Here is a 23,222-nt window from a genome sequence, read left to right on the forward strand (position 1 = left end):
TCGTATGAAATATTGGAAACTTTGGATCAAGGCAGTTAGATAGATGCAGTATTTTTTGATTTCCGAAAAGCATTTTACTCAAATCCACATCTACACTTATTACCAAAAAAAAGTAAACACTGAAATTTATGACTAGACTGTGGATTTTTCGGTAGGGTAGATACATTATGTTATCTTGGGTGGAGAGTTATCGTCAAATATAGAAATAACTAAAGGTGTGCCCCAGGGAAGTGTGTTGGAACCCTTGCTCAGACTGTTTGCAGATGCTTTATTTATCTATAACGAAGTACTGTCTGAAAGAAGCTGCATGAATATTGAGTCAGGTCTTCATAAGATTTCAAAGTGGTGCAAAGATTGGCAACGTGCTTTAAATGTTCTGAAATATAAAAGTGTACACTTCACAAAACAAAACAAAAAGTTATATCTTGTAACTATAATATCAATGAGTCACAGGTGGAATCGGCCAGATCATGCAAATACCCGATTATAGCGCTTTGTAGGGATATGAAATGAAATGATCCCATAAGCTTAGTCATAAGCAAGGCAAGTGGTAAAGTTAGGTTTACTGGTAGAACACTGGGGAAATGTAATCGGTCTTCAAAGGAAATTGCTTACAAATCACTCATCCGACTCATTCTAGAATAATGCTCATATGCATGGGACCAGTACTAAACAGGACTAACATGGGGTATTGAACGCACACAGGAAACGGTAGCACCAAATGGTCACAGTTTTGTTTGACCCTTGGGAGAGTGTTACAGAGGTGCTGAAGAAACTGAACTGGCAGACTGTTGAAGATAGACGTAAACAATCCAGAGGAAGCTTGCAAAGTTTTAATAACCACCTTTAAATGATGACACTTGAAATGTAAGGCATTCCCCTGCATGTCGTTCACGGAGGTATCGCGAGAACAAGATAAGATTAATTACAGCACGCACAGAGGCATTTAAACAATCATTTTTTCTGTGGTCTATAAGTGAATGGAACAGAAAGAAACCTTAAAAACTGATACAGTGGGCCGTATCCTCCACTATGGACTTCACAGTGGTTAGCAGATTTCAGATGTAGATGTAGACGCGCCCGGTTTGTGTTTGTATGTGTTACGTTGTAATTACTAGAAGATATGCTGCATTCGCTTGTACAAGAATGATAAAATACTAAGATGAACAACGTAATAGAACTGAAAATATGAAGTTAAAGCTTTCAGTGAAATGCAGTCGAGAGAAGCGTCGCAATGTCTATGGCTTGGCATATAGTGACAGATTGTCGTTAAGGATTGTCTTATGATTATCTTTGAAGCCGTTTAAAACATCCTTCTTCTACAACGTCTTTGCCATATGTTTAAATGTTTTGAAAGGGTAGATGTTTATTATTATTAGTAAATTTGTAGAAAAAACAAATTATGATTCGCACATGGGGCCCAATCACCCAAGCATTATTAGGCACACTTTTAACATGGGGAATCACTGCAGCCGGCTCGGGAATGGTGATAATTGTCAGAGGTACACAGGTACGTGCTTTAATCCTAACCTCAGTGTAGCTTCTAGATAATATTTATTCCTTGTCATAACATTTTCAGGAATAAAAAGTATTCCTGTACAGCCAACAAACTCATGTGCCAAGTCAGATCGTATAAGCAGCGTTCATTAATGATCAAACTGTATTTGTCACGATCCACGTCAGATGTTTCCAGGAATAGCAGAAGACTTCTGGCGTTGTTCGATATCAGCAAAGTGTCAAGTAGTTGCACGGAAATGTTAGAGGAAGACAGTTGTCGAACATATCGCTACCGTAGAATGTTTTGATTCTGTTCTAATAGATGCCATTCAAATTTCTGACAAAACTGTTTGTGAAGCTTTGGTAACTTAAACTCATGTTGCCAAAGTCGGAAGCAAAGTATAAAAAAAAAAAAAAATTGTGCACGTGAATATTTTTTCTTGGCAAAATGAATAAAAAAATTGACGAATACACGTGTGCAGTTTCTTTGTTTGGGTATTTTTTTTTGTTACGTATTTTTTGAAGTTTATGAGCGTACATAATTAAGTAACAGTAATGAGCCAGTGTAGTTTTTTTGTATAATTTACCACACTCGTGTTGTGTAAACTAAAGGTGCAAGGAGTATCATTATTGCTATTTCAGCTGAATGTTTGGGATTGCCTTTCGTTTTTTTACAGTAGTGATGCCCTTTAGGGTAAAACTGTACCCTCATAATAAAATTTGAATGTAAGACATTCCGAATGAAGGACAAAAGTGACATGTCAGTCATGCTTTTTGATAGTATCTGGTATTTGATGAAATAGTAAGTGTTTGAGCAGCTATTGGTTTTTCTAATCAGGCTGTTTATCAATAGCTACCACAAAACTTATACCTGTTCTTTTGTTCACTTCTGGTACTTAGAATGGTTCTACTTACCTGTTTTAAATTTTGGAGAGGCCCATTATTACGGAAATTGTAATGGGTTCTATATATTCATTGCTTAGGTGATGTGTGCCAGCCAGATCTTGCTGATCAAAACTAGTGACATAATAAAGAGATTCACTTAGCAGGTGTCAAGTGGGTTTACAAACAAATTATAAAACATGTCAATGTTACATCTCTGGAAGGACGATGTATTGAAAATCATTTTCATATTACCAAGTATCAACCTGCGTTGTTCAAGCATTAATAATTATCATGGTAACTAATGCTGTGTTTCTGTTTTGACCTTGGACTGTTATTGCCAAAGCGATTTTTAAAAAAGTTGATCATAGGTGGGTTATCTGACTTTAGAACTTGCAGATTGTTGTATCCTGCTTCTGACATTCCATAAAAGTATGGTAGTCTTCTGGCCTCCTGTCTGAAGACTGCTTTGGTGCATCTCCGGTGCACATTAGTTTATATACATTGACACACACACTCAGTGTGACACCTTACAGTCCTGGTGGGTGTGTCTCACTACTAGTCATCTCAGTACCACTACTAGTCATTTCCTTTTTCAGTTCCACTTGCCTATAGAGTGAGGGGGAAAAAAAGGGTATCTACATGCCTCTATACGAGCTCTAATTTGTGTTATATTCTTGGTGCTTGTGCTTCATGTGTGTTGGTGGCAGTAGAATCATTCTGCAATGAGCGTCAAACACCAGCTCTCTAAATTTTCTCAATTCTTCCTCGAAAATACAATGACTGTCCGTCCAAGGACCACCATCTGAATTTATGAGAGACCTTTGTAATACTTCTTTGTTGTTCAAACCTGTTGTTGTTGTGGTCTTCAGTCCTGAGACTGGTTTGATGCAGCTCTCCATGCTACTCTATCCTGTGCAAGCTTCATCATCTCCCAGTACTTACTGCAACCTACATCCTTCTGAATCTGCTTAGTGTATTCATCTCTTGGTCTCCCTCTGCGATTTTTACCCTCTACGCTGCCCTCCAATGCTAAATTTGTGATCCCCTGATGCCTCAGAACATGTCCTACCAACTAGTCTCTTCTTCTTGTCAAGTTGTGCCACAAACTCCTCCCCAATTCTATTCAATACCTCCTCATTAGTTATGTGATCTACCCATCTAATCTTCAGCATTCTTCTGTAGCACCACATTTCGAAAGCTTCTATTCTCTTCTTGTCAAAACTATTTATTGTCCATGTTTCATTTCCATACATGGCTACACTCCATACAAATATTTTCAGAAACGACTTCCTGACACTTAAATCTATACTCGATGTTAGAAAATTTCTCTTCTTCAGAAATGGTTTTCTTGCCTTTGTCAATCGACATTTTATATCCTCTCTACTTCGACCATCATCAGTCACAAATGTAGTGGCTCGTCTCTGAATTGCTTTGATGTCTTCCTGTAAACCAATCTGACGCAGATCCCAAACAATTGAGCACTTCTCAAGAATGTGTTGTACTAGTGGCCTGTTCTGCTAATGTGGTAAAGGACCAAAATTGAAGGTTGATAAAAAAAGAAGTAGTTACTGGCCTATACTTAGTGAAGGGACAGCTGACAGGTTTTAACAACAGATTGACCAGTCAGCTGTTTCTTCATTCAGTATATGTTTTCAGTCAAATGAAACTAGTAGCTGCTTTCAAGTCAGTTATATGAATGTTCTTCACTCACTCTTTAGGTCTGAGTTTTTTCTGTTAAATGTGAGACAACTGACTGATAAAAAGTCTTACTATGTCATCAGTTGTATGGATAATGTCTCTCATGTCTCCAGGCAGGAGCGTTTTCACTTAATTATTGTTAACCTTTTCAGTTAAAACTAAATGATAACCAGGGCTCCTAACTTTTAGAGAGAGTAATAATGTACCTTCTTTCAAAGAGGGGTAAATAAACAGTATAAAGTATTTGCAAGTTTATTCACATATTCGTAAAGTTAAATATGAATGTTTCATACTGCTGGTATAAGTAGGCTTATCAATTTTTGATTGGTTGTAAGAGTTCAATACGTGGTGCTACGTTGTAAATTTAATTTGTTTAGATAAATGGACAATTATGTTTTTAATTTAAATTTATTGAAGCCTGTCTTTCTCCTCCTGCCAGTTGTGCAACCCACTCCCCCTGTTCCTCCCCTGCACCTGCAATAATTCTCTTTTGGTAAATGATAAATTGATGTGACTAGAAACCGTTAACAATACAATTTCAAACAATGGGAAATCCCGGGTAGACTGTAGCAATATAATGAAAAGGATTAGTTGCTGTTCACCATGTAGTGGAGATGGTGAGCCATAGAAAAGCACAACAAAAGGCTGTTAGAAAGTTAGCTTTTGTCCAACAAGGCCTTTGTCAACACATACACAGAGTCTCTGGCAGCTGGAGCCTGTCTCCTGGCTCCAGCTGCCAGAGACTGTGATCATGTGCATGTGAATTGCATTTGTGTGTGTGGTGTGTATTTTTGACAAATGCCTTGTTGGCCGAAAGCTAACTTTCCAACAATCTTTTTGTTGTGACTTTCTGTGACTCAGCATCTCCACTATATGGTGAGTAGCAACTATCCTGGTTTTAAATGGTGACTTAATCACTTGCTATTTAAGCTTGTAGTGGCAATTGCCAGAAGTGTTTTTTGCGAAAAATATTTATCATTTGTTAATTTTCTTCGAATTTTCTTAGTCAATGTAGTTTCATAATATGGGTCATTACTGCAGATTGCATACATACGACATTGAATTTATGTTGAGAATTATTTGTTTTTTTATCCAGTCATAGCTTATTGTTCCTCCCACTGCTGTTTATATTTATCTCTTGTATGTATGTATTAAACCGGGGACCTAGAAATGATGGAGAGGCTTTGTCCCGCCATAGCCCTCAGTGGTTCACAACCCCACAACAGTCCATCCACCCCACCGCCGCCCCACACCGAACCCAGGGTTATGGTCCCAGGGAACAAATCATACAAAACAAGTGTAACCCTAGATGAGTGTGCGGTAGAGTAATTATGGTGTCCATGTACGTGTAAACAGTGTTTGCGCTGAAATCACCGACACAGTGTAACTGAGGCGGAATAAGGGGAACCAGCCTGCATTCGCCGAGGTAGAGGGAAAACTTCCTTAATAACCATCCACAGGCTGACCTGCACACCGGTCCTCGACACTAATCTGCTGGCGTATTCGTGCCAGGGACCGGCATGCCTTCCCGCTTGGGAAGCAGGGTGTTAGACCACGCAGCTAGCCGGGCGGGCTATTTATCTCTTAGTTAAGGCTTTATTGTTTTACTGCTGTATCCTAATCACTTTCAGTATTATGTATTTCCATTTAAGCTGTATAAACAAACAAAATATGTTTATAAATTCCAAACATCACAACTTTTTACAACACTTGAAATGCAAAAATGTGGATGATGTAACTCAAGGTTGTCTCCAAAGGTGGTCTAACATGTTGAAATGTGTGTCTGTACTTGTGTTAATATTGAGACAGATGTTTTTTGTGTAAGCGTCTGTCCATCATGTTACTGAGATGGAACTTGCTAGTTGTCTTTCCTGTGATCAATGGTCACAGTGTAGAAGTAGTCCCTCTTTCTCCACAGACGCAATCAGCTTTCTGATGGGGATTTACATGCAGGAAATAAGTGGGGTATGGTATTGCTGGTTAAGAAATGAATCATACTCTGTCTGGTGTTGACACATATTGTCTTAAGTCACTCCCAGATGTTGAGGAAGAGTGCATCTACTCTACAAGCTGTTTCCCAGTTATCCCACTCCATTTACCGTGGATTTACTTTTGAGTCTTTGAGCTCTCTCCAGATCTGTATTTCTCTTCCAAGGAGATCTCTCCAAGTCTGCCTCTTTTCAGCCAATATTTTGCCACACGACACTTAATAGTTTTGTGTATCGAGTATGTCCTGACCACCATGCACAATGCCACCACTGATATGGTGCTGAAAGCCCCTGATAGCCATGGGAGCACCTGTGTCCACATGCTGGTAGCAAAACAAATTGTTGATTTATTATTATAGTCGTGGGTAATCTGTAATTCACTATGTTGATCGTGCCAAGTGTTTCCTGTTACGTGCATGCCCTTTCTGTATCTGTTTTGTTATGTTAATTAAAGTTTAAGGCAATAATGACACAACAGTAGCTTGTAACCATGTTTTGTTTTATATTTTCGTCTAGTTTAACTGTAGAATTCCGTTGTAAATTTTCTTTTCAGCATACTGTAAATGGTCTATTAGCCACAATGGTGTCGGTTTGGAGAACACCAATTGCTCATGGTTTGGAGTATTGCTGACATTTTCACTCCAGGCTGCTCTCTTCAGAGGGAGGTTTTCAGCAAATGTGACTGCTCCCTCTTTGCAATCATCCCGTTCCATTAATCTGAATAGTCCAATGGTAATGCTCCAGAAAATAGGGCTGCAGGTAGATCTCTTCAAGTTCCTATTGGTAAATTTTTTGCTCACCTTGCTTCTCTGCTTGCTGGTCAGCAACTCTTTCTGCAGTAGTCAAGTCTGTTGTATACAGCCGCTGGGAGCTGCAGGTCTCAAAAGATGTGAAAACATTGCAGGGCACCAAAATTGCTGAATGCTCTTGCGATATATCTATTAGTAAAGCTGTTGCATATATCTTTCACATTCTTCTACTATTCAAATAACCTGACGAACTGGAACGTCTTTCGATTTTCCTGGTGTGAATTTGAGTTGATCGGGGACCAGGCCGCTGAGTGCCCTTTGTATCTAAAATCAAAGGAGTGACTCCTCTACCTTAGACATTGAGTTTGGAAGGCAACTTGGTCGATAAGATTTGGGTTCTGAAGTAATCTTGCCCACAGATTTTTAAGTAATAACTGTATTTGCTAATTTCTAGTCCTCAGGCACTTGTCCAAGTCAAGGGGTGTTGCTAAGAAGTTTTGTCAGGTATGGGGTGATATGCACAGTGACCTGCTGTGGTACTTGTGAGTGAATTTCATAAGGGCTGGGAGATTTCCCTGTAACCTCTTAATGGTTGAAGTAGCTTCCTCTTGTATGAAAGGATGGAAATGCTGCCCATCGTGTAATGCATTTCCTTCTGTGTTTATAATTGCACGTGTTTAGAATCGTCAGTGTGTGGATTGTCATCAGAGAAGAGCTTATATAAAAGAAGTTCTATCTTGTGCCTCTGTCCCAGTATCATTTCACCACTATCCTGCCTCATTGTTGATAATACTAATGGCATTTTTATTCTCTTGGTCAAAGTTTATATGGCTCATCCCAATGATTAACTGTCCTTATAATCCTCCCAGTGTCTCTTTCTAGCACCTGTCAAGGGGCTCACAACTCTTTTTGTGAGCTTGTGCTTGGCTACCATAAGGCCGCAGCCTTTGCAATACTACTTCCCATGCTGTGCTGCAAACCCATACTTCCATAATCTGTTTCCCCCTCTGCCTTTCCATTGGATGGCCTTTTGGGTGTACACCGTGCATGGACCAGGTACATGATTTAGGACCCAAGTTTTCCATTTCACTTTTTGTTTAATAAATACATGGTCCCCATTGTTGGGTTTGCCACCTTTCTTTCCAAATTAATCAGAAGTGTGTATTGTGCAGGGAAGGTCACCCATTGTGTGTCTGTTCTACCTTTGTGCCCTTCCAGCTCAACACCCTTCCTTTCCAGTAAGGTAGTATACCCAAAACCCAGCAAGGTAGCAAACCCGTTTTGTGTGTGTGTGTGTGTGTGTGTGTGTGTGTTATCTCTCTGTTGGTGCCTGAGCTGAAACCTCCCCTTGTATATACCAAGGAGTATGTGCCCGTCATGACTGTCATTGGGAGTCTGAGCAATGGATTACTGGTCAGCTAGCCGTTGGTGAGGTTGGGTGGCACCCATGAGGAGAATCTCGAGTGGTTGGCACCATAGCAGATGACTTGCTTATGAAGCAGTTAAAGCTTTCTCCTGCTGGTGGTCACAAGACCCCAGCAATCTCTTCAGAAGGAAAGAACTCATTCAATGCAGAGGCATATGACCCCAAAATGTTTCCTTCCTGGCTATACCATGGGAGGAATGTAGAGCTAAGTGACAAGCAGAGAAATCCTTCCCCCATCCCCCCCCCCCCTCCAATACCTAGTTTGTAAAAGAACATATGGGGATTCTTTTTTTTTTTGCCACAAAGCCTTTATTCTTTGTAGAGTCTATAGAGGGAAAGATTGGGAAAGTAGCATCCATCTACAAAATGGAAAACAGGTCAGTTTTAATTAAAACAGCATCCTCTGCCTAGTCATGAGCATTGCTTGTGCTTGTGACAAGCTGGATAACATCCTATGACTATCACTCCCCATAATAGTCTGAACATGGTTCAAGGTGTAATTTTGCATTGTGGCCCCCTCTGACCACCTCTTGCAATCTGATGGTGAGCTATGCACCACCTTGGAGCAACTCTGTCCATCATGTTCACAGAGGGCCGAAAGACAATAGGGTTGCTACTGGGCCCTTCATCTTGGCCTTTGAGGGCAGGTCAGTGCCTGAAAAGGGCAAGGTGGTGGTGTACCAATGTGACATGAAACCTTATGTTCTCTCCTCCCCCTCTCCCCCAATGCAGTGCTTCGAGTGTATGAAATCTGGGCACATCTCTTTGCGTTGAAACACCAGCCCAGTCTGTAGGGAATGTTGATGACCATTGCACACAAATGTTCCTTGTGCTCCTCTCCCCTGTCTGCGCCAAGTGTGGGGAGCACCACTCTCCCTACTTGCCAGACTACACTGTCTTTCAGAGAGAGGAAAAAATGTAGTAATATAAGACTCTGGACAGATTGACATACCAAGAGGCCAATAAAAAGTACGAGTGTCTACATGCTACATGCGTGGCAGTGTCAAAAGCTACACCTATGATGATGTCACCCTCCCTGCCATGGTATGCATCCTACAGTGAACACTCAGGGTTGCTTGACCATGCCTGCTCCCCTGATGGTTGGGGTCTCTCTTCCTGTTGCTTTCCCACATCCACTTTGGGAACAGTGGCTCCACACCCACCAGGAACGCCAATCCCCATCCCCCAATCATACTCACATCACCCTCATCTCGTGTTTCACGTTAGGAAGGGGTCCCTCGGGACACTCTACTCCATGTTTTCTGCCAGTCTTCGACTGGATATCAGCCAGCGGCTGAAGGAGCCACAGCCTGCTAGTCGTAGGGCTTCACAATCTTCTTCAGCCCCTGAAACTAATTCTGGGAAGCCCTCACAGTCATCCAAAACCCGTAAGGAAAAGAATGACAATAAGGAATCTTCCAAGATGAAGGAAATTCCGGTGGGCTCCGTGCTAGCAGGTCCCACATATTCTCCTTCTGCGGCCATGGCAGTGATCCTGATAGCCCAAGGCTCCAGATCGCATCACACAACGTGTCTCAGAACCTGTGTGTCATGATACCATATTCTCACACCCACTAAGTGAACCTGGGACATAACCTGCCTCCTTGGCCTGTTCAGGCCCACACAATATACCGACAGCCCGATTCTCCACTGGAATTGTAGCAGTTTTTTTCACCACCTGGCTGAGCTACAGCATCTCTTAAGCTCCTCCCCTGATTTCTGCATTGCCCTTCAGGGGGCTTGGTTTCGAACAACATGGACCCCTACCCTTCGTGGCTGCTGGGGATATTTTAAGAATGGTGCTGATTGTGATAGTGTTTTTAAGAATCGTGCTGATTATGATAGGGTTTCAGGAGGAGTTTGCACATATGTTCTGGACTCTGTATATAGTGAACCTTTGCCTTTTGATACAACTTTGGAGGCTATGGCTGTTTGGATAAGGGCATTTCAGTATTTTACCATATGTGATATATATCTCCCTCCTTATGACAGAGTGCCTCAGAACACTTTGTCTACCTTGGTTTTTCAGCTCCCCCTACATATCCTAATCTTGGGCAACTTCAATACTTGTAACCCCTTATGGGGTGGAACCAGGATCACTGGCCGTGGTAAAGACGTCACAAACATACTGGCAGATCTTGACCTCTGTCTCTTGAGAATACTGGTGCCTCAACACACTTCAGTGCGACACATGGAACTTAAACTTCTTGGCAGATCAAAACTGTGTGCCAGACTGAGACTTGAACTTGGGTCCTTTGCCTTTCATGGGCAAGTGCTCTACCATCTGAGCTACCCATGCAAGCTTCACGACCCATCCTCACAGCTATAATTCCGCCAGTACCTTGTCTCCTACCTTCCAAACTTCACAGAAGCTCTTCTGCAAACCTTACAGAACTAGCATTCCTGGAAGAAAGGACACTGCAGAGACATGGCTTACCGTCAGCCTGGGAGATATTTCCAGAATGAAATTTCCACTCTGCAGCAGAGTGTGCACTGATATCAGTTTTAATCTGCCAGGAAGTTTGATATCAGCGCACACTCTGCTGCAGAGTGGAGATTTCATTCTGGAAACATGGAACTTACTCGGGCATTGATCTCTCGTATTTGCAGCCCTGGTTTTCTCCCATCTGTCCGCTGGAGGGTCCATAATGACCCGTGTGGTAGCGATTGCATCCCAATCTTCCTGTCCTTCCATTATTGTCACTCCCATGTGTGCCGGTCTAGATGGGCTCTCCAAAATGCTGACTAGGATGCTTTCTGAGCTCCCTGCTAAATGGAGGCACTGACTAGGCTGTCTAGAATGCAACAGAAGCCATTCCATCGGCAGCTGACTTAGCAGTCCCCTATTCTTTGGCAGCTCCCCATCAGAAGGTATTTCTTTGATGGACCCCAGTAATCACTGAGGCCATTAGAGATCGTAGGTGGGCTCTCCAAAACCATAAGTGGCATCCATCAGTTGAGTACCTCGTTGCCTGTAAGTGGCTCTGTGCTCAGGTCTGCAACGTACTAAAATGATGGAAACAAGAATGGTGGGAATGGTACATTTCATCCATTGGACCACTTGTGCCTCCTTCACAGGTTTGGGGAAGATCAGCCTCCTGTTTTGAATACCAATGCTCTGCAGGTGTGGTTGCTATTCCTTGGATGGTGCTGTTTTTGGCAAACCAGATGCTGTAGCTGAACATTTTGCTCTGCATTATATTCGAACCTCAGGGGCTGAGAATAATAAACCTACCTTTTGTGTCATTAATAAGTGGATTGAACAGTTGCACTTATCTCTCACTGCATGCCATCTGGAGCCCTATAATGCTCCATTCAGTGAGTAGGAATTCTTCAGTGCTCTAGACATAGGCCCTGATACAGCTCCAGAGCCAGAGTGGATCTACAACCAAGTGCTCAAACATCGACCAGTGGATTGTCAGCTTTATCTCCTTGCCATCTTCAACCATATCTGGATTGAGGGTGAGTTCCCACCTCAATGGCGGGAAAGTATCATTGTCCCGGTACTGAGACCGGGTAAGCATCCCCTATCTATGGACAGCTATCACCCATGTTCTTTATAAGTTATTTGAATGCATGGTGAGCTGGTGCCTGTGTTGGTTGCTGGAGCCTTGGGGGCTTCTGGCTCCATTCCAGGGTGGTTTTCACCAAGGCTGTTTCAGTGTTGATAATTTGCTTTGCCTGGAGTCTGCCATCCAGACAGCTTTTGACCTACATAAACACCTTAGTATTGTCTTCTTCGAGCTACTAAATGCTTATGATATCACATGGTGACATCACATCATTTTCACCTTACATGAGTGGGGTCTTTATTGTCCAGATCTTCTTGTCGCATCGTACTTTCCAGTTTTGAGTTGGTGTTTCCCACATTCCCCCCCCCTCCCCCCCCTGCCCATATCAAAGACAATAGTACCCCACAGGGCTCTGTAGTAAGTATCCCTGTCTTCTTAGTCACTATCAGTGGTCTAGCAGCAGCTGTGGGGCCTCAGTACCACCCTCCTTGTATGCCAACGGTTTTAGCTTTAACTATTGCTGACTGCAGGACGCCATTTGAAAGACACAGTCATGGCTTTCAGTTTTCTGCTGCCAAGAGTCCTGTCATATACTTCTGTTGCCATCGTACTATTCATCCACAACCAGAACTTTACATTGATGATCAGTTATCAATGTGGTGGAGACTTATTGCTTTTGGGACTGGTCTTTGATGCCCGGCTGATGTGGCTTCCCCATCTTTGTCAACTTAAGCAAAGGTGTCAGCTATATTGTGATACACCTCACTGCCTCAGTAGCACCAGCTGAATTGCAGACTGTACTACTCTTCTGCAGCTTTGCAAAGTCCTGATTCTGTCCTGTCATGATTATGGGACTCTGACATATAGTTTGGCGTCACCCTCAGCATTGTGATCACTTGACCCAATATACCAGTGTGGAGTCTAGCCTGCAACAGGAGCCTTTCGAACTAGTCCTGTGAATAGTCTATTCATGGATGCTGGGGTACTTCCATTACGGATCAGGTGCCAGCAACAGCTACTCAGTTATGCTATGTATGTTCACAGCTCCCCTAAGCATTCTTTTTCCTAATAGGGAGGTCCACCTCCCACAACAGAGGCCTAGAGCTGTGGTCACCATTGCAGTTTGACTGCAGTGTCTCTGCTCTGAACCCCAACTTCCCCACTGTCATCTCTTGTCAATGAGCAATTGTGTATGCCATCTTGGTGTGTTCCCCGACCACGGATCTGTCTCAATTTGTCCTTTGGACCAAAAGATTCAGTTGACCCCATGGTGGTTCACCACCTGTTCCTGGCTGTTTTTGATGCATTTATGAGTTCCAAAGTGGTATAAACTGATGGCTCAATGATTGATGGACAAAGCGGTTTTGCATACACATAGGCAAGATGCAGTGAACTATGCTCCTTGCTGGATGGATGCATTATCTTCACTGCTGAATTGGTGGCCATCAAATGAGCCCTTAGCCATGATCATTCGTGCACTGACAATATGCTTCTAATCTGTAGCAACTCCCTGAGTAGCCTTCAGGCTAAAGAAAAGTGCTACCCTCGTCACACATTACTCATGACTGTCTACACTTTTCTTTCTGATCTCCATCAAATTGGATGGTCAGTCATCTTCATTTCCACCTCTGGACAAGTTGGGATCTCAGGGAATGAACATGCCAATTGCTTGGCAAAGTTGGCTACCAGAAACCTAATTTTGAAAATGGGAGACCCAGAACTGGACCTTCAGTCAACTCTATGCTATCAACTGTTGGAGGTCTGGAACTCAAAATGGTCCACTCTGAACCCCCCACCCACCGCGCAAATTAAAATATATATATATATATATATATATATATATATATATATATATATATATATATATATATATATATATTTTGAGGGCAATAAAGGCGACCTCAACCATGTGGCAGGCTTCCCTTCGCACTCCTCACAGGGAATCCCCTGTCCTTTGTGGGCTAGGCATTGGCCACACTTGGCTGGCCCACGGCCACATTCTCTAACCTGAGGACCCAGTACACTTAATCCTTCGCTGTCCTAAGTCCCCACCTGTGGATGGCTTGGCTAGGGGCCGCAGGCGGAGGGGGGATGGCATATAAAGGCAGCATCTAGCAGAAGTCATCAGGAACACCTGAAGATGGAGGAAGTCAGCTTGGCAGAATTTTGCGCCTTTTGGACAACACCACCTGGCCGATTAATTGAGAAATATTCAAAATCTGCCTACACCAGAAAAATCTTAAATTTCATAATAGGAAGAAATTACTGTCATTGTAGTTGATTAGAGTGACAAATCAGTTTGCAGAGAGCGTGTGGATGATACTGGCATCAAAAGAATACTTTAATTGGAATATTGATGATTTAATTGCGGTTTTTTTTGTAAAATAACTGTATTTAAAATTTAATGAAAGCTTAATAAGGCAATATAGGTAACCTTCAAGTCATTGTCTTCATTAAATGTTTCGAAACCCATTAAACTGCCAACTCCAAAATAAGTTTTGGGGTGTTGCAGATTCTTTCCATATGATCATGATTGTCACTTACTTGTAGTGTGATCTCCCATTAAGTCTGGAAAACCACAAGCATGATCTTCATTTCCTGCAGTGCTCAGTTCCATTAAAAAACGAAACACTCTTATCTAGTTTTGATGTAAAAAGGAAATTAACTACTTGCACAATATAGTTTATTTGTGTTCATTATACAATAACTGACTGATTTCCCACATCATCAGATTTCTACTCACTGTATATATAATTCTATATGATGCTTCTTTTGAATATCACTTGACATTGTTGACAGATCCCAAGAAATCTTGTGCAGTTGCATGCCAGAATGCTGTGGTTTACAGGGCTTCTATCACTACATCACAAGAAGTGCACTCTCCTTGTAGAAGCAATGTCCATTGAACATGGAAGACGTTTGAAGTCCTTTGAATAAATATGACAGAAAAATGTGCTTTGTAAGAACATTATGACTTGCTTGCCAAACTCACTCAGTTTAATCCAATCTTATCCAAGATTTTTCTCTTCAACTCTACATTCCATTTCTTGGTGGTTAAAAAGATAGATTTGCATTTGCTCTTTGATAGTTTTTCCCTGCCTTTAGATGTGATGAATTAGTGACCTGTAGGGCTCACCACATTGCAGAACAAATACTGTAGCTTTTATAATGACCATTAACCGAGTTTTGCATTGCCATCTCTTGTGGTCCAGAAAATTTTGTAATAGAGTCAGTACAATTCACACATGTAACATTCAAGATAAATATAACTGACCAGATAGCTGTGCATGTTAAAGTACATCTTCCAGTATGGAGAGATGCACCAGCCGTGGGTTGAGTCCACCCAGTGAGTTAGCGATGAGGGTTGGTGCGCCAGCGTGCCTGGGTTTGGTTTTTAGGTAGTTTCCCACATCCCACTAGGTAAATAATAGGCTGGTAACCAAGTCCCACCCCAATTACAAGATTTGAAAAATTTTCGAAAACTTTCACTTACTGTCACATGACTAAAACGCGAGCAACCCCTGTAACGGGGTGGTGACAGTAATGGCATCCGACCCTGTGCTGACGTGGGACAAAGACAGACACGAAGGGCATCCGACCCTGCGCTGACATTGGACAAAGGCACAAGAAAAAGGAGGAGATATAATTTAACGTGACAAGTGTATGCCATTAATAATTCCTTTATGGGGTCTTACTCAGTATCCAGTTACAAGACTATTACAGCACATGAAGTAACTTCTGATTGAAATTTTTTGATATTACATTTCTTTATGAACACCATACAATTATTTATGTTCCTAGTTTAGTGTAGTGCAGTATATTATGTCAGCAATTGACATATTTATAAGGAATGTCCAGACTTGCTGCTGTGTGATATTAATTTTTATTTCTTTCACTTTTACTACCGATCTGTTTCTGCTAAATTGACATTATCGAGTTATGCATGGTACCATGTGGTTGTCATTATTTTCATTATACATGTATATGTTATATTAGAACATTGAGCATCGATTGCCACTTATATATCTAGATGGACTGACATATATAACATGGCCGCAGGTATCCACGTGGTCTGAGGCGCCTTGCCACTATTTGTGCAACTCCCCCCTTTTGTAGGTTGAAGTCCTCCCTTTTTGTGTGTGTGTGTGTTTTGTCCTTTTGTCCTTAGTGTAAGTTAGTGTAAGTATTGTGTAAGTCTGGGAACCAATGACCTCAGCAGTTTGGCCTTGTAGGAACTTACCATCACACATAACATAATTGCCAACTGTAATTTGACTGTTGTTCTACATTTGTTGAATTAAGGTAGTAATTAATTTTTTAAGACATTAATTTTACAATGTGAAGCTATGATGTCATATGTTTGCAAAGTGTAAGCACTGTTATACAGATGATATACACACTATATGGTTGTTCGTGTATTTGTGGTTACTCTGTGTTTGTAGCAGCCATGCATGACAAGTTCAAGGATGAGTTGCAGCATTGGTAGTACATCCATGTCATTTCTTTTATTTTGTTGAGTTAATAGGCCACCCCTGTTATGGTGATTCAGAAGCCAGATGGTGCTGTATTCTTTTGCAGCAGTTTTAAATAGGTGGTCGATGCAGTATGTCATAGACTCATATTCAGTTCCGCCGACAGAGGAGTTGCAGGCAAAATTTTCAGGCAGTCAGTAATTTTCGTGCATCTACCTGCGCAGTGTATACCTACAGTTGTCAGTGCATTGGTAGTACATCCATGTCATTTCTTTTATTTTGTTGAGTTAATAGGCCACCCCTGTTATGGTGATTCAGAAGCCAGATGGTGCTGTATTCTTTTGCAGCAGTTTTAAATAGGTGGTCGATGCAGTATGTCATAGACTCATATTCAGTTCCGCCGACAGAGGAGTTGCAGGCAAAATTTTCAGGCAGTCAGTAATTTTCGTGCATCTACCTGCGCAGTGTATACCTACAGTTGTCAGTGCATTGGTAGTACATCCATGTCATTTCTTTTATTTTGTTGAGTTAATAGGCCACCCCTGTTATGGTGATTCAGAAGCCAGATGGTGCTGTATTCTTTTGCAGCAGTTTTAAATAGGTGGTCGATGCAGTATGTCATAGACTCATATTCAGTTCCGCCGACAGAGGAGTTGCAGGCAAAATTTTCAGGCAGTCAGTAATTTTCGTGCATCTACCTGCGCAGTGTATACCTACAGTTGTCAGTGGGTGCCACCTCTTGTAATTTCTTAGTGCTTAACACCCCCCTGGGTTTTATCAGTTCAATCACTTGCAATTTGGAATTTTGTCTGTGCCAGTGGTTTATCAACAATATTTGTCCCAGTTGACTCAGGATACTTCTTCTTCTGTCAACTACCTCGATGACATAATTTGGGTCATGGGCTCCATGTGAAAGGAGCATTTTTGTAATCTGTAAGAGGTTTTCCAACTCTTTCTGGAGAATGGCCTGTGTTGTAAATTGTGAAAATGTAGTTTTTTTCCCCAAATGTGCATTTTTTTTTAAACATGTTCTTAGCAAAAATAGACGAGCACATCAAGGCCATCATCAACCTGTTCGTGCGCATGAACCTAAATTATCTCCAGTTCTCTTTGGTAAAGATTTCTTATTATGGTAAGTTCATTCTGCAGGCCATGAACATCTGTCATCCTCTTAACCAGCTTCGCCAAACTCGTGATCTGCAGACTGTCAGCAGACTTTCATCCCTCGAGCAGTGTTTGTGTTCCACTTCCTGTTTGGTTTCCTTTACATTGGGTAAACTCTTAACACTTCACAGACTGACCACTTAGAAGAATATTGGGGCAAGAGGACCGTCCCTTTAAGCCAGCACCTGCCAAGGGACAAGTGGCAAGACATCCACACATTACTCTCATATGAAATAAGTCCAGTTTTTGAGCTATAGATGGCTCATACGTGAAATCCTCCAAGCTGTAGTTGGACATGGTCTTTTGAACACAGCAATATGGCTCAAGGCATTGCTGAGGCTTGGTCTCCAAAGTTTTAACCCTGGCTGCTGATGCCTTCCAGTTTGGCAGTGGTGCAGTTCTATCACATCAGAATGCACATGACATCAAGCAGTCCATCACTTAATGCTTCGAAGATTAATTCTGGGATGCAACATAGCTACTCACAGGTTGAAAAAGAGGCAGTCTGTAATTTTTGGAATTAAAAAGTGTGATGACCTTTTTTGTATGGAGCAAAGTTCTTGCTCATCTCTGACTACAAACCCCTGGTTTCCTTACTGGGACCTCGCTTTCAGCTGTGGAGTCGGACTGCCCACCGGATGCAGAGATGGCCTATGTTTCTCAGTAATTACTGCCATGACTTTCAACAATGGTTTACCACCCAGTATACTAATGCAGATGCGCTATCACGGTTGCCAGCAGGATCCAATCCATAGATCAATCAACAGGAGTCTCTCATTTTCACGTTGGACAATATCTTACAGCAGACATTGCTGGATTTTAATTTTATGGCTCGGGGGACCACAGCTGTGAACCTTCTTTTCTGGAAAATAGTTTCACCAGTCCAAATGGGATAGCTCGAGTGTGCCCCTTCATTAGCAGATGCAGTGTGGCTTATGTTTTGACTGCCTTGGAATCTGCTGAGTGATGTTGTGCTTGCCACACAAGGGCGAAGTTGTGAGTGGTCCCTATGGCATTGTGTACTTGCATACTTCATTTGCTGCACGTGTTTAACTGGCAGTAATTCCCATATGAAAGCTTTAGCATGGCACCACATCTATATGATTGACCAGAATATTAAAAATCTTGTGTGGGCTTGGGTGACTTGTGCACAGAACAAGGTTGTGCTCTCACCAGTTCTGAAGAACCCTTAAGGTAGTGAGCGTGTCGAAATTTCCTGGCTCTTTTTTGGGAAGCATGTGGTTGTTGGTGATCGATGCAGTGTCAAGTTTCCTGTATGTTGCAAACTTTCTTCCATATCACCAGCAACTATTTGCATGTTATTGATCATTTTTGCTATCAAGGGCTCTCCCCAGTCCCTCGTCTCCAATAATGGTTGGCAATTTGTGTCATGGGAGTTTACAAGTTTTTGTATCCATAATGGTGTCCAGCACCTGGCTACCACGCCATTTCACCCAGCATCTAACCCATAAGTGGAGTGAACCATGTGAATGTTCATAACTGCCACTAGACAGTGGCCTGTCTAGTTTTTTTTGCTCATACTGGACGATGGTGGTTAACATGTGCAGTCCGGCTGATCAGTTGCACCAGTGCCATTTTCAGGGTGTTTTCAAGTTGTTGCAACCTGAGTCGCATGCCTTGTACTGTCATGGCCCACTATGTTTTCCTCACAGGGCTGTCTTTTGGACTCAGTTGTTTTGCCGGCAGCAGGGGTGGTTGCTGGGTCTAGTGCTGAGTGACAAAGATCAGCATTTGTTTGTGGTGGGTGTCAGCCGTGACCAATTGAAGCATCATTCCAGTCAGGTGCATCCATGACTTGTTGGACCCTCAGTGCCATCATCTCTGAGCCAACTAGGAGATAGGATTGGACGCAATGTTGTTCCAGTGGGAGGTTCCCATTTGCAGCAGTGTGCTCACCTGCTGTCTCAGCTACAACACCGTCTACTGTCCTGTCTTCAACTGCAGGGTAGGTAGGGTGCCAATGGGATACCTCCCACCACTACTGATAAAGAGACTGTGGTATTTTAGTCAGTGTCCTCCTTCCCCCACTTGCCAGTGGATCGTTCCTTATGCTCGTCAGTGCCCTAGGAGCAACTGTTACCCCATCCGCCATAATCTTCTGCCACTCCGTCGGAGCCAGCTGCACCAGTGTTGCTGGTGGTTGATCCACTGTTGCAGAATCTCACCTCCTCTCTTGTTGTGCAGTAGAGGCTGCTGCAGAAACCAGGCCATTCTTGGTCCTACGTGACCTTTTCGGTGGGGGAGGGGGGAGAGGGATTTATTATCCCTGCCACCAAATGTCGAGTAGATGCAGTTGAGGTGTCTAGGTTATTGCAATGGAATAGTGCAGAATGCTGTTACGGAGGGTGTATTTGAATGGTGATACGGGGAGAGACTTCAACTTAGGTGTTTACTTGCCTGTGGCAGTAGGCCTGCCCCGGCGATTGTTACACAGACATAAACTACCTTGGATCTGACCTTCCCCTCTCACTATGCACTGTTTTCAATATGCTCGGTTTGTTCTATTGTCCACACATTGCCGTGTTGTGTTATGCTATGTGCTTGTTCCTGTGTGGTGTTCACACACACTGCTCCCCTGTAGATTGACTCAGATATTGTTTCATTCCCTTTTTCCGCATTCAGCTTCCTGGCTCGTAGTCGAACTACCATCAGCTGGTACAGTCATATTTTGTGCTGACAGTGATGCTTTCATGCATTGTCACACCTGTGCAGGTACAAAAATAACTAAAATACTAACAGCAGGAATTACTAAGACTCCATTAGAAAAAGCTAAGTTAATACTGATACCTCTGTAATTAATATAGCTCTGAAAGGGGACTGTACATTGTATTGTGAGAACTTTCTTACAAGTATCTGACTGAAAACAGAATAATGATATCTTAAATGTTCTGAGAATATTTGAAGTAAACATCTTACTGAACCATCCATATACTCGAGAAGCATTGAAGTTCAGGCACTCTACAAGAGACAAAATCCTCCTTAAAATTTACTGTATTGTCTATTTCAACTAAAACTCTGTAAATTTTTACACCTCTTCTGCTGGACAAAACATAGTGTTGCCAACAGAACCATTCCTCAAGCACTTGAGATTGCAGAAAATCTATTATACATTGCATACCTTTAGCAATATATAATGGTGAAAACTTTGTCATAGATCTCTCCTCTCTTTATTATAAAAGACATTGTGTGCTCCTGTGACTCATTAGCATTTTATTTTGATCTACTCTTTGCGGGCCATATAAAGTTTTCTGTATTCATTTACTGTTGTTGCTTCCAGATGGTACATGCACCTTGTTGGTAGTGTTTTTAAATGAAGAGTTGGAAACAGTTATGTTTCTACAAGTAGCCATGGTTTTCAGAAGATGATTCAGACAGAACTCCACAGACTTCAACAAGTCTAATGCAGCTGAGGTGCAGTAAAAGCCCCAGAGATTTCTTGCTAATGATTATTTCTCCTTAACAGCCATCTACCACATAGGTACACAACACATCTTGAGATTGTATTTTATAAAATTGTCTTTTGGTTGTGCTCCATTCCTTTTTATCAAAGAGATTTTTATATGTTCATCAATAGCCACCCCAGTGGTAAAACTTCTTTTAGTCTATGATTGGTTTCAACATTTGTACTGTAGCCATTTTCAGGTGGGTCTTAAAATTGTGGTGTGCTGAAGCAATGTCAAACAATTAAATCCTTAATTGGCCATAAACTAAAATAAAGAATATTTTACCAACTGGAGTGGTATTCAATAGTCCTGTACACAGTTGCAAAGTATCAGTGACTTCCAAACATAAAGAAACTAGTAATTTTAGTGTGTACCATCTCAATGCTGCTAAAATTTTTATTATGCTGCAGCTAGTTTTGACAATCTATGTGATGCTCTGGCAGACTTAACAGTTCAAAATGGTATATACTGCATGTCTAGTGTTTTAAAATATGTCACATATGTAGTTAGTACTGTGGAAGGGAGTGGGCATCAGCTAGCCTTCTCCAGGCCCACTAGCAGAGCAGTGACTTTCCTTAGGTCACTTTCTAAGTTTTTTCACTAAATACTTTGTGAAATAGTCAACATTGGGATTGGCAGCCCCAAGCACACACAACTTATATGTCCACAAGACACATTATTAACAAAAACTGCATAAAGTTCGCAAAGAACAGTACAGGTAAATTTCTAAGTATAGAGTTGTAAGCATCAGTGCACAGAACAAAATTACTAGGTCACACATGCTGAAAAATTTATATGTCCGAATCATTGATTACTCTATCATGCACTCCATTAGCAACTTGCAAAAATAAACTAAGCCCTGCACACTGTACAAGCCCAGTAAAATCAGCTGTCTGGCTGTAGCACACCTTCAACAAAGAGACGTTGATGTATTTCTGTGTAGGACATTGTCCTCTGCCTGCCCATGACAGTGTACCGTAGTGAGGGATTCACTTGTTTTGGACGTATGTGATGAGTGTATTCCAGTTTGCAAATTTATATACTGTTTTTTACTATTACGAGAAAGCAGCTGTACATTTAAATGGGATATGTCTTCTGTTTAAGCTTATAATTATGTGACTGTGGTGCTTGTTTTAAACTTCAAAGACTTTCCTAGATTCCAGCCTAAACTTTAATGTTGGAAGTTTTACTGTGTCACAGAGTGACTGGGCTATTTGTTTTAAGTTTAATTTAGCTTCTTCATCCACTTGTTGTACGGTGTAAGAACTGGTGTAGTTCTACAATGATGTTTGTTTACTGTAGTGGAAACTTACAAAAATCCTGTCCTCGTCATTTTTCCTTCCATCACATTTTCAAACTCAACAGACAGGCTCACTGTAGTTAAAAATAGAGAAAAACATCCCACCAAAAAAAAAAAAAAAAGGTTGTGGTTCAGATACACAGAAATCAATTATGAAGTTTGAGAGATTATTGTAGTAACTTCAACCAATCATCTGTTTGCAGATATAATAATAATAACACAAAGTAGTCAAATGGGAAGTTATATCAGAGCAACCTAAAGAAAAACAGACAGACCAAAGTGGCTGGATGAGCGTAAACCAGCATTTTCAGAAAGGATGAAAGCCTATTGGAAGAACAAGAAGAACTCAAAGAAAAAGTGATAGAGTTATTTGCTTAACATCTTTCATTTCTGGGGAGAATTTGCCCATAATAATAATAATATCCATACCCAATATAACAAATATACAGAAGAAAACAGGAGAAGAAATTGAAAAATACATCTAACTGGCTGAGGAAGTCAAGGACATGTGGCATCAGGATAAAGTTGACATTATACCGATTATACTATCAACTACAGGAGTCATACCACACAATATCCACCAGTACATCAACGCAATACAGCTACATCCAAACTTATATATACAACTACAGAAATCTGTAATTTTTGATACATGTTCAATTACCCGAAAGTTCCTAAATGCAATGTAACATATACCGTACAGTTAAAAGGAAATCACGCTTGATCAAGTTCCGCGTCACCTTCCATTTTTAACCAGACATAACGTCTGAGACAGGAGAGAGAAATAATAATAATAAGTTTCCAAATTTGTCAAGCGCATTATAAATTGATAATGGAGCAAATTGAGTAACTAAATATTTCGAACCACTGGTGCACATACAATGTCTCTCCAAAAAATTCCAGAACATTTGTAATATCACACTAGTGGTGTGTTGGAGTGAAATGCCGTTGGCATCCCTGCATACACCTGTGTTGAATACGTCATTGCCAGAAGTTTCATTGTTGTATGTATGTTAATTATTGTTATGTTGAGTAGACCATTATGCCATACAGTTTGTGAATTTCGA

At 41.5% G+C, this 23,222-nt stretch overlaps 1 protein-coding gene across 4 annotated transcripts in view; it reads left to right on the top strand.

Moving 5' to 3' along the window:
* Nucleotides 1-1,301: 1,301 nt before the first annotated feature.
* Nucleotides 1,302-23,222, top strand: part of LOC126251653 (zinc transporter ZIP11) — a 426,866-nt gene continuing 404,945 nt past the window's right edge. Inside the window, exons 1-2 of one of the 4 annotated variants that reach the window (XM_049952214.1) lie at nt 1,372-1,510; nt 20,690-20,890. Coding sequence is in view for 3 of the 4 variants with exons in the window: in XM_049952212.1 (XP_049808169.1) it covers nt 1,403-1,510 (108 nt within the window). In the remaining variant the exon portion in view is untranslated. Of the gene's footprint in view, nt 1,511-20,689; nt 20,891-23,222 lie in introns of all 4 variants that reach the window. The other 3 variants (XM_049952212.1, XM_049952213.1, XM_049952215.1) reach the window with 3 other exon arrangements.

Source organism: Schistocerca nitens, chromosome 4, assembly GCF_023898315.1.
Source record: "Schistocerca nitens isolate TAMUIC-IGC-003100 chromosome 4, iqSchNite1.1, whole genome shotgun sequence".
Classification (NCBI taxonomy): Eukaryota; Metazoa; Arthropoda; class Insecta; order Orthoptera; family Acrididae; genus Schistocerca; species Schistocerca nitens.